At 43.4% G+C, this 13,284-nt stretch overlaps 1 protein-coding gene across 1 annotated transcript; it reads left to right on the top strand.

Annotated features, from left to right (window-relative positions):
- Positions 1-1,478: 1,478 nt before the first annotated feature.
- LOC310783538 (PLAC8-like protein 1) lies at positions 1,479-9,802 on the top strand. Its single transcript, XM_083644421.1, has 3 exons — positions 1,479-1,742; positions 7,996-8,147; positions 9,104-9,802. The coding sequence occupies exons 1-3, from the start codon at positions 1,484-1,486 to the stop codon at positions 9,248-9,250; spliced, it is 558 nt and encodes a 185-aa protein (XP_083500547.1). The 5' UTR covers positions 1,479-1,483; the 3' UTR covers positions 9,251-9,802.
- Positions 9,803-13,284: the final 3,482 nt, after the last annotated feature.

Raw genomic sequence — 13,284 nt, 5'->3', positions numbered from 1 at the left:
GCCCAGAAAGGAAAATTCCCATCCACTTGCATGGGGACTCCGGCAGCTGGTAAACCCAGGGGAATTTTTTCCGGGTGTCACTCAAAGTATAAAACGACTCTTTTAATTATCAACTAATTTTTTATGGGGCATTTTTTTCTTCAGAAGCCAAGAGCCGTATACGAGGGTATTTTCTTCTTGTAATACAATCCATGGGTGGGAGGGGTGGGAGACGTCATGGAACACGTCATGGCACACATGCGCACTTCGCCTTGGAGTCAGGAAGTAAAACCAGGAAGAAAAAGCCCCCATGATGGCTTCATGCACCAATGAGCTACCTCCGTCCGAATGCATGGGTGGGCGTGGCAGGTCCCCTATCCAGTTATTTTAATACATCCATGCTCAGCAGCCCGACCTCAAAAATCCAAGATGGCTGCTCCGCGCAACAACAGTAGTTCTAATCATAGTAAATGCTATTTAGCACTTCTGTCTTGTTTGTGTCTCATTAAATCAGCTGTACACACAGCACTGCCTAACTTCTATCTGTGAGGACATTGTGTGACCTTGTGTGACATCACCTTGTGTAATGTTTACAATGCAGATCATTGACATTAGGTCTGGAAATACTGCATGAGTAATTTAATGCTGCTGCAGTCCACTGATGCAAAATGAAATAGTGGTGGGTCTAATCAAATCTGATCCAAATCATACCATATCATTATATTAGTGATTTCGCAGAGAAACATTAGTGCGCGCCCCATTAAAAAAAAAAGGAATGAGGAGCCGCTATTTTGAATGGCTCTCAGAAAGGAACGGAGCCATAAGATCCGGCTCCCTTCAAAGAGCCGTAATTCCCATCACTACATCCCAGTTATTTTGCGATAAACGACATGCAAAATTTCAGCCCAATCCGAACTGGGCTGTGGGCATGAGGTGTTTTCCAGGTCGTTTCCAGGACTGTCCAGGTGATTCCAGGACTTTACAAGCTGCTCATGACCTTCCCCAGATCATAACCCACCTCCATGCAAATGTTCAGCCCAATCCGACCTGTGGTGTTAGACAGACAGATACACATATAGTGGCATGGTCAACATGCTCTACTTTACTCAGCTGAACGGATAGCCGGGTGGATAAGATAGAAGACATCCTGCTGAAAAGGAAGGGGCCATGAGTTTGAATCGTGCATGGTCATACTTTTTCCTTACACTTTAAGTATACTTACTTAGTACTACTAGTATGCTGAATTGGGCCAATTTAGTGCCAAGAAGTATTAGGCAAGTATACTTGGAGTAGCCTATACTACTAGTGTATTGATATTAGTATACTTGGTGGATAAAGTATACTTGAGTATAAAAGTACACTTGCATATAAAGTACACTTGGAAATACACTTGCTCTTTACTATTAAGTTTACTTAATGAAATAAACTTGAAGTATACTTCTTTTTGCTAAGGGAGCCGATGATGCAGCAGACAACAACAATAATGATGCAGCAGCAACAGCCCATGCTGCAGCAGCCAATGATGCAGCAGTACCAGCCAATGATACAGCCCATGCTGCAGCAGCCAATGATGCAGCAGTACCAGCCAATGATACAGCCGATGATAGTCCAGCCGATGATAGTCCAGCCGATGATGGTACAGCAACAGCCGCGCCCGATGGTCACCACAGTGACCACCACCAACGTCAGCGGAGGCACCACCAACGTCGGTAGAGAAGCATGGAGCACTGATCTGTGTGACTGCTTCAGTGATATGGAAACCTGTAAGTTTATGTCCAAGACAGAGATTATGATTAATCCCAAAAGTCCAAATCTTCCTTGAAAACCCAAATAAAACTAGATGAGCCCATGTGTCCCTGTTTACAAAAGACCACAGTGCCATTTGATGCCAAATTTGGAGAATATTAACATTAGGATTAGACTGTTGCGATGTCATTATTCATTCATATTCATTCATATTAGTCATTTATGTCCTTGCGTTCAACTTTTTGTTCACCTGGTGGTATATTCAAGAATTAAAACAAAGTGATCACAAGGAGGATGACTGAAGCCACTTTCACACAGAGATCGCGCAATATTGCCATTCAGAAGGCGGTAGTACGGCAACCATTTTAGGGCATCCTCCTACCTCAGAGTATTGGCTACCATTCCTCAGACTTAAGCCTAATTTATATTTATTATGAAGTGTCGCTCAGCACATGGTCGCAGACGAAAAAGAAAGTGTCGCTCATGGTGTTGCATTTATACTTCAGATGACGTTCGCCTCGGTTCAACGGTCACGTGACACTCGAACGCTATAAGCAGCTGCAGAGGGAACGAAATGCACAGTGAAACCACCTCGGAGGCAAGATGTAACGTACTTGGCTGCAGCCGTATATAAACAGCACACATCCACACATAGTCTAGTAGGAACGGGGGGTCCCCGCGCACCCGAAAGATATATTTTTCTAACATAGATTTTTGTACTCCTCAATTTTTGTACTCCCACCCAAGATGCACTGATTCAGCATGTCAAATGGGGACTGCTGCAGGCCAGCTTCTACTGGAATCAGGCAACCTCTGTCCAGCAAAATATCCAGAGTTCAGTACGTGGGGCTGGTACTGGGACTCCATGACCAAGACTTTGGAAGCTTACTGGACCCATCTTCCAGATGCCAGTAAAGCCTGAGCAATCATTCTCTGCTGTGTCTGCAAAAAGTAATGTAGTGTGTGCTGTGAATGTTGTAAAGCTGGAGCCCGTGGCACCTCAATGTGGATGCAAGAGTGCCTGTACCAACAATGAGGGTCGAGACAACAATATTTTAGTAATCTGGCTGTGGATATAAGGATATAAACAAAACCCACTTGTCATCTGAAGTCTTTTATGAAAAATCAGTCACCCTGGTAAATCAAAAGGACTGAGCACTTCTAACTCAATTCAACCTATGGACATAAGTAGGCTACTACTCACTTGTACATATAGGCACCAATATATGTTTTGTTATGTTGTTTTTGTTTCTGATAATGTAAATATTTTGTTCAAATTCTAAACACCTTTGATCAGTATTGATAGCATTTCACATTTATGGAGAGCATTGATGCACAGACTGGCTATTACCTGTATCAATGGGAATGGGTTATACTCTATTTGTCTAATTGTTTCAATAAAATCTGTAAGATACATACTGTAGATTGTTTGTTTCCACCAGTTTGATGGTAACTTATTCTTACAAGTCTACACTCAATCTGGGTGAAAGTGTATGTAAAAAAAAAATTGGTTAGTGGCCATATTGGTAGCCTACTTACTATGCAAAGTAGAGTGCTATAGATAGATTCCATCATAAATCTGAGTATTACAATGTGTTTCTAAAACTCAAAAACCATAAAATGGACACTGAGTTTACTAAAAGCATCAACAGTTATGGTAAAACTCATATTCAGGTAGCCGCCATCTTGGAAATATGCAGATTAGGGGTCCACACACATCTTCATTAGTAAAGATAAGCATTCCAACACCTTTCTAATGGTCAAAAAACATAAGATAGACACCAAGTCTGTATTTCTACCTCATCTCTTTCAAACGTTATAGCCAAAATCTTTTTCGGACAGTGGTCATATTGGATCTGGCCACCATGGTGACCCCCTGGGGTCACCGGCTCGGGCACTCTGGCTCAATTGTTAGAGCATGCCCTGGGCTAATTCTGGGCAAAATCTGGTGCTTTTAGACTTGATTTGCATGAACTTAGCCTCAAATGTCCCTAAAAGTCCCACAACTATTATGTTTTGCATGGTGTTATAAATCGAGTGATAACACACATTTAGCTACCATTGGTGCAATGCTCTCACATATTTTCCTAACTCTAGAGATGTATACCTTGCCAAAAATCAATATGAGCATTATTCCCAACCCTTCTGGCCCATGGACTAATATGTAGATAGATTTTTTTTGCAAGATTTTGAGAGTAAATTAGACACTTTTTTCAAATGTTTTTGAGTTTTACTATACCAAACCTATTAAAATCATTAAAACAACCCTCTCAATCAATTCCTCATGCAGAAATCATACAGAAAAGTGGTGTCATTTGTCTCTGTATGAGGTCTAGTTCAAAAGTTATGACCCTTATCCATTTTCATCAGACATCGCAATATGCCCGCAAAGATGGCCGCCAAATGGACCCATGGGACACTATTTCAACGGGGTAACAACAAAATTTGTTTATTAGACACCTTGAGGAGTACAAAAATCTATGTTAGAAAAATATATCTTTCGGGTGCGCGGGGACCCCCCGTTCCTACTAGACTAACAACTCACCTCCTCTCTCTCTGGGAAATTGGTCACGACGTTCTTTGTGATTTTCACAAAGTCATACATCAAGGACAGGCTGATAAAAATAGCGGGGACACGTTCATTCATTTCAATCGAGCGAAAACTAGCGGGTGGACCCCAACCAAAACAAGGAAGTCAAGCACGTGCCGTCTATATAGCCAATCAGACTTGCGCGATACTATGACGTAGTCAGCGACACTTAGTCTGGGCACCTTCCACCCCGCTTTTTGTCATGGGGCGTAAACCACGGAACCAGAATGAACACCGGAAGGCAGTGCGCCAAAAAACATCTGTGTTGCTGTTAGCTTGATGTCTCTTCCCTCGATTAATTGTCTGATGCAAAGCTTCTGTATTGGCTTAAAAGATGTGAGATTGTGAATCCGCAATGTTTCTAAAAGAACTTCGGTACGTCCATCTTTTGTTTTGTTGTTTGCCGTTCTGATACTTGGGTCAAATTGTCAAGTTAACGTGAAAGTTGACGAGCTAGAAACGCTGCCATCCGGTCTAGGGCGGGCTCTAGGCCGGAACCAGTAGGGTGACAAAATCAATTGTGGGCGGGAGCCAGGCTCTTTCTCGCCGAGAAGAGCCTGGTGACGCGAGGTTAGCGACACTAGACATTTCACCAGGTAGCAGACACTGCTCGCCGACACTTGAAAGTGTCGACTCAAGTCCTCATTTCTGTCGGCGACCGTTTCAAAAGTGTCAGCAGACGAAGCATAAATTGGGCTTAAGCGTTGTCAGCTCTTGTGTATCATAGTAAACTGCATCGCGTGTGCTCTGAAACACCTTCAGTCCTCACACGAAAACTCTGTCATTCCTCCTGCAATAATACATGCCTCAGTTGTCGCAACCAATGCAACCATGGCACAATTTCTGTGGCAATTTCTGTGGCAACCTTGCCACAGAAATTGTGTTCACACACAACCAAGCAGCACCACCATATTTCCGCCCCGGGGTGTGCTTTCAGGTTGGATTGAAATGAGGCGAGGGGAGGGATTTCCACCCAGCTCCTCCTAGCCTAAATGAATATTTTCATGTGTAGGTTATAGTGTAGGCTACTGTATGATGAAGAAATTCATTCAACAACCAAACATCATTGCCGATGTACCCCAGCAGCTCTCAATGTGCAGCTGGTCGTTAAGATCAAAGGACAAAATACAGATGAGAGCTCACCTTAATATGCCGACAACGCAGAAAGGTGGTAACACAAGGCTTTCAATATTCATCTGATCGACAGGATCAGAGGCACCATCATGTAGTAGTTACAAGGCTAATTCTTACCTTTTGGTTCCAGTTTTCTGTAAAGCAAATTATTCCCATGAAGTGGCCTATAAGTCCGTTCTGAAAGGGGACGCCCGCATGTCAAACAGCTGCAGTCTGCTTATAACGTTACTCCTCGTCTCACCTATGTGAGAATGCTGTTCGTGGACTACAGCTCAGCATTCAACATCATAGTACCCTCCAGGCTGGTAAGCAAACTCAAGGATCTGGGACTAAGCAAAGCGATGTGTGACTGGATCCTGGACTTTCTAACAGACCGCCGCCAGGTGGTGAAAGTGGGCAACCTCACCTCCTCCCCACTGACCATCAGCATAGGAGCGCCACAGGGGTGCGTCTCCAGCCCCTTCTGGTATGACCTCTACACCCACGACTGCGTGGCGACTCAAACTTCGAACACCATCGTGAAGTTTGCAGACGACACAGCGGTCGTGGGGCGGATCTCCAGGAGCGATGAGACAGCCTACAGAAAGGAGGTGGAGGCCCTGGAACAATGGTGCCAGGACAACCACCTCTCTCTGAACGTCTCCAAGACAAAGGAGGTCATTGTAGACTACAGAGGGGGGGGGGGGGGGGGGGGCGCACACCCCCCAATCACCATCAACGGCACAGTGGTGGAAAGGGTGGACAGCTTCAAGTACCTGGGAGTCAATATCCACCAGGACCTGACATGGGCCAACCACACCGCCACTGTTGTCAAAAAGGCCCAACAGTGACTACACGGACTCAGGCGCCTGAAGAAATTCGGGCTAAGGCCAAAAATCCTCAGGGACTTCTACAGAGGCACCATTGAAAGCCTGCTGACTGGCTGCTTCACCATACGGGAACTGCACCACCATGGACCGCAGGGCGCTAAGAAGGGTGAGGCGCGCGGCCCAGCACGTAACAGGATGTGAGCTGCCAGAACTGCAAGATCTGTACAACCTGTACGACCTCAGGAGGTCCCTGAAGATCATCAAAGACACAAACCACCCCCACAACAGTCTGTTCTCCCTGCTACCCTCAGGGAGGAGATACTAGGGTCCCAAGAGCACGCACAAATCGCTTGAGGGACAGTTTCTTCTCACAGGCCACGAGACTCCTTAACATATACAAATAGTGTAGTAGCCGTACTGTACCACACTGTAGATGCTACCATTATGTATGACTAATGTTCAATAGTATGTTTAATTAGGTATACGCTATTTGCACCTAACAGAATGTTATTATGTTTAATTATGTTTAAAGTATGTTCATGCCATTTGCACTATGGGCAGTGAATACGCCACTGTCTGTGGCGTGTCTTACTGCTCTATTGCTTGTTGCCTCTTGTTTTTTATTTATATATCTTTTATTTTTTGTTGTATGTATGTTGTAACGGAGCCTACAGCACAAGAATTTCACACGTGATACTTGTACTACGGAGTGACAATAAAAATCTTGAATCTTGAATCTTGAATAGTAAGCTATAAATAAGAAAGACAGCCTGAAGATGGAGGAGCGGGAGGTGCAAGCTATTCATTTCTATAGAGTACACCACATCATGTTCTGTTCTTCAAGATTTCTGGCACAAAGTTCATAAGAAAATCTGTGATATTGTGAAGCTTGATTTTTCTTTCTGTCCTAGACTTTATGTTTTGGGTGACCCCTCACTGCTCGCCCACTGTGTGGGTGAGGTAGCAGACTGGATCCAGACTAGTATTATGGTGGGGAGGCAAATGATAATGAGGGGGTGGAAAACAACAGGGGGACCCTCCATGCAAGAATGGTTGATTGAACTGGGAAGGGTGGCGTCCTATGAACATTTGTCGTATAGGATGCACAACAGATTGGAGGTCTTCACCTTGAAATGGGGGACATATCTGGCTACTAACGTAGCGTAGGACATTTTATTATAGGGAAGGACTATGGACTGATTTAGAGCTACATGATGTAAGATTCAAAAAATCGCTGTGCCTTTTTGTTTTGTCATTGTGTGTTTTTTGTCTGTTTTTCCTTTTAAGTTATTTACTATGTATGAGGGACGATGTCTAATACTGATGAATGTTGCAAAAAAAAAAAAAAACTTTAAATCATAAAAAAACACTGGACCCGTTAATGCCGTTAATCCTCGTCGCCACTTTGTTGTGTCTTCCCTAGGGCATTACTTCAACTTATACCACTAGCTACAACATTAATTCAGCCAGAGACGGACTTCTCATTTGCAATGGTAGCTGGTTTATTTCTGCAGTGTCACTGTCACGTGACTCTCCTAGTGGCTATACAGGTCATGACTCATTATACCAACAGAGGGCAGTAAAGGCAATAACCCCAATATATGACACTTTCTTTCTTTCTTTCTTTCTTTCTTTCTTTCTTTCTTTCTTTCTTTCTTTCTTTCTTTCTTTCTTTCTTTCTCAAGTTATAAAAAGGAACCAAATCACACCATCATGAACATGTCCCCTGTCCTCCAGGTTGCTTTGGCCTCTGGTGTTTTCCCTGCATGCAGTGCAAGGCTGCCCAAGACTTTGGCTGGTTCTGCGGCATGCCAGTTCTGGACTGCTTTATCTGCTATGGAGTGAGCTGCATGCTCAGCTCCGCCATCAGAGAGCGCTACGGCATCCACGTAAGACAGGGGTGGGGGGGGGGGGGAGGGTGGTATTGACTTGAATTTTTAATTGCCACATAGGCATTTGGGGAAATTTCACTATCAATCAATTAATTAATTGATAGGCTACTGAAATGGTTTTACTAACCTACATCATGTGATTGTGGTTCCCTGTGCTTTTTTATGCCTCCGCCGGCGATAGCGGTGGCAAGAGGAATTATGTTTTTGGGTTGTCCATCCGTCCGTCCCATGCTCGTTAACCCGATATCTCAGGAAGGCCTTGAGGGAATTTCTTCAAATTAGGCTCAAACATCCACCTGAAGTCAAGGATGAACTGATTAGATTTTGGTCATCAAAGGTCAAAGTTCAAGGTCACTGTGACCTCAAGTCCGTCCATTCCATCAAGGGAGGGGGGGGGGCTAGGTAAAAGGGGCCATAGCTAGGGAGAGAAAGAGCGTAGATCGGGATTCGGGATAGTCGGGATTCGACGGAGGTTAGGGGGAGTGGCTAGGAGGGTGGGGGTGGTGGGAGGGGGCAGGTTAGGGAAAATTAGCTGTAGCTAGGGATAGGACATGGGGGAGAGTCTGGGTTCGAGGGGGGGAGTAGCGGGAGTGGCTAGGGGGTTGTGGGTGGTGGGAGTGGGCGTAGTGAGGAAAGGCAGTGAAGCTAGGGGGAAAGGGCTGTAGCTAGGGATAGGAAGGTCATAGAGAGTCGGAGTTCGAGGGGTGGGTAGGAGTGGCTACAGGTTGCGATTAGCAACCTGTTGTTAAGGTACCCCCAAACATTGATGATTTGCACTTCAGCCATCGTATGGCTCAGTTTCAGTAGTGCAAATGTACACACATCACCTGACATTTGAATTGAGAGGCTGCATGAGCCTATATTTTTCAGTACAGTTTTGAGTCAGTATTTGGTCAGTAGTTTAACTGATTGTTACATTAATCCCTGCCTCCCTCCCTCCCTCCCTCTCTCAGGGTTCTTTTATTGAGGACTGCTGTAAGGTGACTTGGTGTTACCAGTGTTTCTGGTGCCAGATGGCTCGGGAGGTGAAGAGGAAGAAGAACCAGACTGCTGGCACCTCTGCCACCACCTCAGTGGTCACCACACAGATCATCGGCTAGCATGCCAAATCGAATTTCCAAAACAGATCAAAAAGAAGGTTTTGTTTTCAACTGTGTTCTTACATTCCAAAATCATATCTATGTATCTATGTTAAACAAGTGATTTAGATTAGTATTACAGCCTTGCAATCTTATATTTATAGATAGGATTATTATAATTTTTTTTGCCCAATGCAATGCTTGAATCAAGTGGCCTTATCTTAAGATTCAAGACTTTCCTTTTGTTTTAACATTACATTCAATACACTAGTGTGTAAAACAAGTGTGTAAAACTAGTATGTGTATTACAGATAGTTCCCACCCTCAGTCCATGGGGTTTGTTTGAAGCCGTTGTAAAATATCCAATAAACGCACAACGTCATGTGAGCCGACCATGACAGTTCATTTAGGCTGCTGTATTAGCCTACTGACTAGAACCTCAAGCTCCACTGGCGCCGGAACAAGGGGGACATGGGGACATTTTGTCCCCCTTAAAATTTGGTCCCCCTAAAAAAAAAAAAAAAAAAATTATTATTATTTTTAATCTGAGGGGGCAACTGCCCCTGACGCTTAGAGCCCACTTTACACTGTTTACACAGCCTGTGATGCTTGTTAAAGCCGTGATCGTTGTGGGATTATTACACCTGAGACAGACAGACCCAGGGATCAAGTTACAGAGAGCCCACTTTACACTGTTTACACAGCCTGTGACACTTGTTAAAGCCGTGATCATTGTGGGATTATTACACCTGAGAGACAGACAGACCTGGACTCTGTACTGCACTCACTGTCATTGGCTGCTGCTATAATCGTATACGGTTATTGTTATTTTATTTTTGTGTTGAGATGACAAGTTTTGCACTGTGTTTCGAAGTGATAATAATAATAATAATAATAATAAGTTCAGTGTTTCTGCCTGTGTTGCTGTCTGTTGTAGTGTAATTATAAAATGAACTAAAGGGAGAGCAGGTCACCAAGTGAGTGAGAAAAGGAAAAATACTGAATAATTACATTACTACAGTATAATCCTAATGTTAATTAAAAATGAGATATTCATCTAAATATAGCTAAAAATCATCCAAACGTCTATAAAAACGTCAATTTTTCGTCGGCGCCCTCAAAAAAGCACCGCCCTTCGGGGGCCGTCAAAAAAAAAAAAAAAAAAAATATTACAAAAAAAAAAAAAAATTGCCCCCCTTATTGCAAACTCGTTCCGGCGCCACTGTCAAGCTCCTACAGTGTCTGAACTAAAATGTCGTGTTAATGCCTCAAGTCTGCATTGATCAATATTTTCTCATTTTATTTTGCTTTGCTCTGATATCGATACACGGCATGATGGAAATTGAAAACTGTAAACACAATTTCTTCAAAATAAAATAAAACAAAATACTGTTGTTGGGTACTCATTGTTGGGTTATACATACAGCAGTGATAGGGGCCTTGAATGGTGGCAGTGGGAGATGAAGACCACCCGTTGCATCGTATCTCTGACTACCACCTTGTAAAAAGTACTTGTCGATAACAATACGTATTCTTGGATGGCAAGAAATGTAGTTTTAACTCATTCACCGCCAAAGACGTCTTTGACGTGTTATCCGAAATAGCCCTCCCCGCCAATGACGTGTTTGACGTGTTTTTTTTTTTATTAGTACAGCGCGTAGTTCAAACACTTCCCCAGCCTGTGACATGTTTTCAGGTCCCTAGCTAGCCACAAAGGCAAGCCGACAACACGCGATCAAACACATACCGCAGCTGTTGTTTTGAAATGAGCAGGAGCAAAAACAGAGAACAGAGAAACGCGCTTCCTTGTTGCAGAGGAGAAACGCCATTGAAATGCCCCTCGGCGCGCTGCAGAGCTGATCGGCTTGCTGCAGGGCAGCGGACATCGAAACCGCGGTGGTCAAACCCGTGACCAACATGATCGATCCTGGTCCCTGGACCCCGTTCCTATGTGCCAGCCCGAAAGAGACGAGACGGAGTCACAACTGTGTGAGGAGGAGAACAGCAGCCTCGCCACAGAAATGGCTTTCACACAGAGCCAAGCAGCAGAGCAGCACGGCCACTTTCCTGTCGAGAGCGAGGAAGACTGGATTCCAATGCGACAGGACCCGGATTATCTCGCGGTAAGGAGTGTGTGTGTGTGTGTGTGTGTGTGTGTGTGTGTGTGTGTGTGTGTGTGTGAGAGACTACACTGATCTCTGCATTCTATTCTATGATCACACTCACTCACACTGAGTAAACTGTATTGTTGAATGTAAAAAAAGCACATCATGTATATATATATATATATATATATTTTTTTTTTCATTTGTGTCATAACGAATAATATTTACATGTCTGATGTCAATACAGTTCAAAATAAAAGAATTGAGAGCGAGTTCTGCCTGAGATTGTGTGATTTTAGAAAAATGCCATTTTCTGCTATTTATTTTCTCAGAGAGACCTTTTTGGTGAAAACAGGGTGTATATAAAGGGCTATAAGTAGAGTACAGAACATGCTAAAAGCTCACTTTTTTTTTCCTGGTGAACCCAGAGACGTACATCTTCATTTTGAGGTATTGCAAATCACTTTGGTGCTAATAGATAATTTACTGTGGGTCTTGAAAGATGACCAACAATTATGAAAATCTTTGGCCTGTGCTAAATATTGGCAGTCCTAAACTGGCCATGAATGAGTTAAGAGCTACTTTATGTTGCAGATCAGAACAAAGTGTAGATCTTTTAGGCCGGTAATTTATGCTTTGATTAATGTCAGACTGTAGCCATGGCTGCAAAATAATCCATTGTTATGACTCGGGTTGAAACCTAATCGACAGCATCACTCTGTAGGTTACGTCTTCCAAACAGAGATATGTAAATAGCTCAAACAGTAGTAGTATTTGTGCCAGTAATGATGTTGATGATCTTAATTAGGCTACATCTTTTGTAGCAATACAGTTTACAGGTGGCGCAGTCGGTAGCGCTGTCGCCTCACAGCTAGAAGGTCCTGAGGACGCTGTGGGCGCTGGAGTTGTGACCCCCCCATATCTTCAGTGCCTACTGCCCAGGTGGGATATCTCGTCGAAAGGGCCTTTCTGTGTGGAGTTTGCATGTTCTCCCCGTACCCCCCAGGGGGTTCCTCCGTACATAACCCCCCACTAAAAACATCCGACCAGTGACGACAACATCTGAAGTTGGTCCCCGGGCGCTGGAAAGAAAAAGCGACCACTGCTCCTGGCCTGCCCCCTGGAGGAAAGGACAAGCCTGGATGGGTCAAATGCAGAGGATATATTTCACCGGCCACCGTCAGCATGAGTGTGTGTTGTGGCCGCATGCATGTGTTGTAGTGTTCGTGTGACAATAAAGACGGGCTTCCGTTTGAAATCATGTTTTAAAGATCATGGCATAGTGTTCTGTCTCCATCTGGTGCATTACACCGGAATTGCTTGAAATGCTTTATAAATCTGACATGAAAGTCACTCCAGTGTGTCTGCGTCTGCGTCTGCAGTAATATATTATATTATTATACATTATATTATTGCCAGTCATTATAGTCATTGCCAATGACTTATTGGAATGCCTTAAGGGCAGCTTTCAATGTCATTGGTTATCACGCCCATCATGGCAGGGGGTCTGTGGTAGGTAGGGGGTCTGTGGTAGGCTTGCATCTGCCCTTGTGTATCCTGAACAAGTCTCAAGTTCTAATAGCGCCTTGTTACCTCAACACAAACTTGTGTGCAACTTAAGTAGTGAAGGTGTGACCTAAACTGCTTATTTATTTTGTAATTAAGCCATCATTATTTTCTTCGTCGACCTTTACAGAAGAGAAATGGTAAGAACATTAGTGTCATATACAGTTTTATGTAAACATAGTGACTTATTGAAGTTGTAGCCTAAGGCCTAGCCTATAAATTACTATTCTTATGAAAATAAGTTTATTTGTAAAACATATCTCCGTTTGTGTTTTATTCTTTTCCATTATATATTTATGCATTCATAATTATTTTATTTTTCATATATTTGTTATTCTAAATCATAATTAAAACATTTTCTTTTTTTTTAAATCATTTTCACAT

The sequence above is a fragment of the Poromitra crassiceps genome, assembly GCF_964638095.1.
Source record: "Poromitra crassiceps genome assembly, chromosome: 10".
NCBI lineage: Eukaryota > Metazoa > Chordata > Actinopteri > Beryciformes > Melamphaidae > Poromitra > Poromitra crassiceps.
The sequence above is the reverse complement of the archived record's forward strand: the minus strand, read 5'-3'. Positions and strand labels throughout refer to the sequence as shown.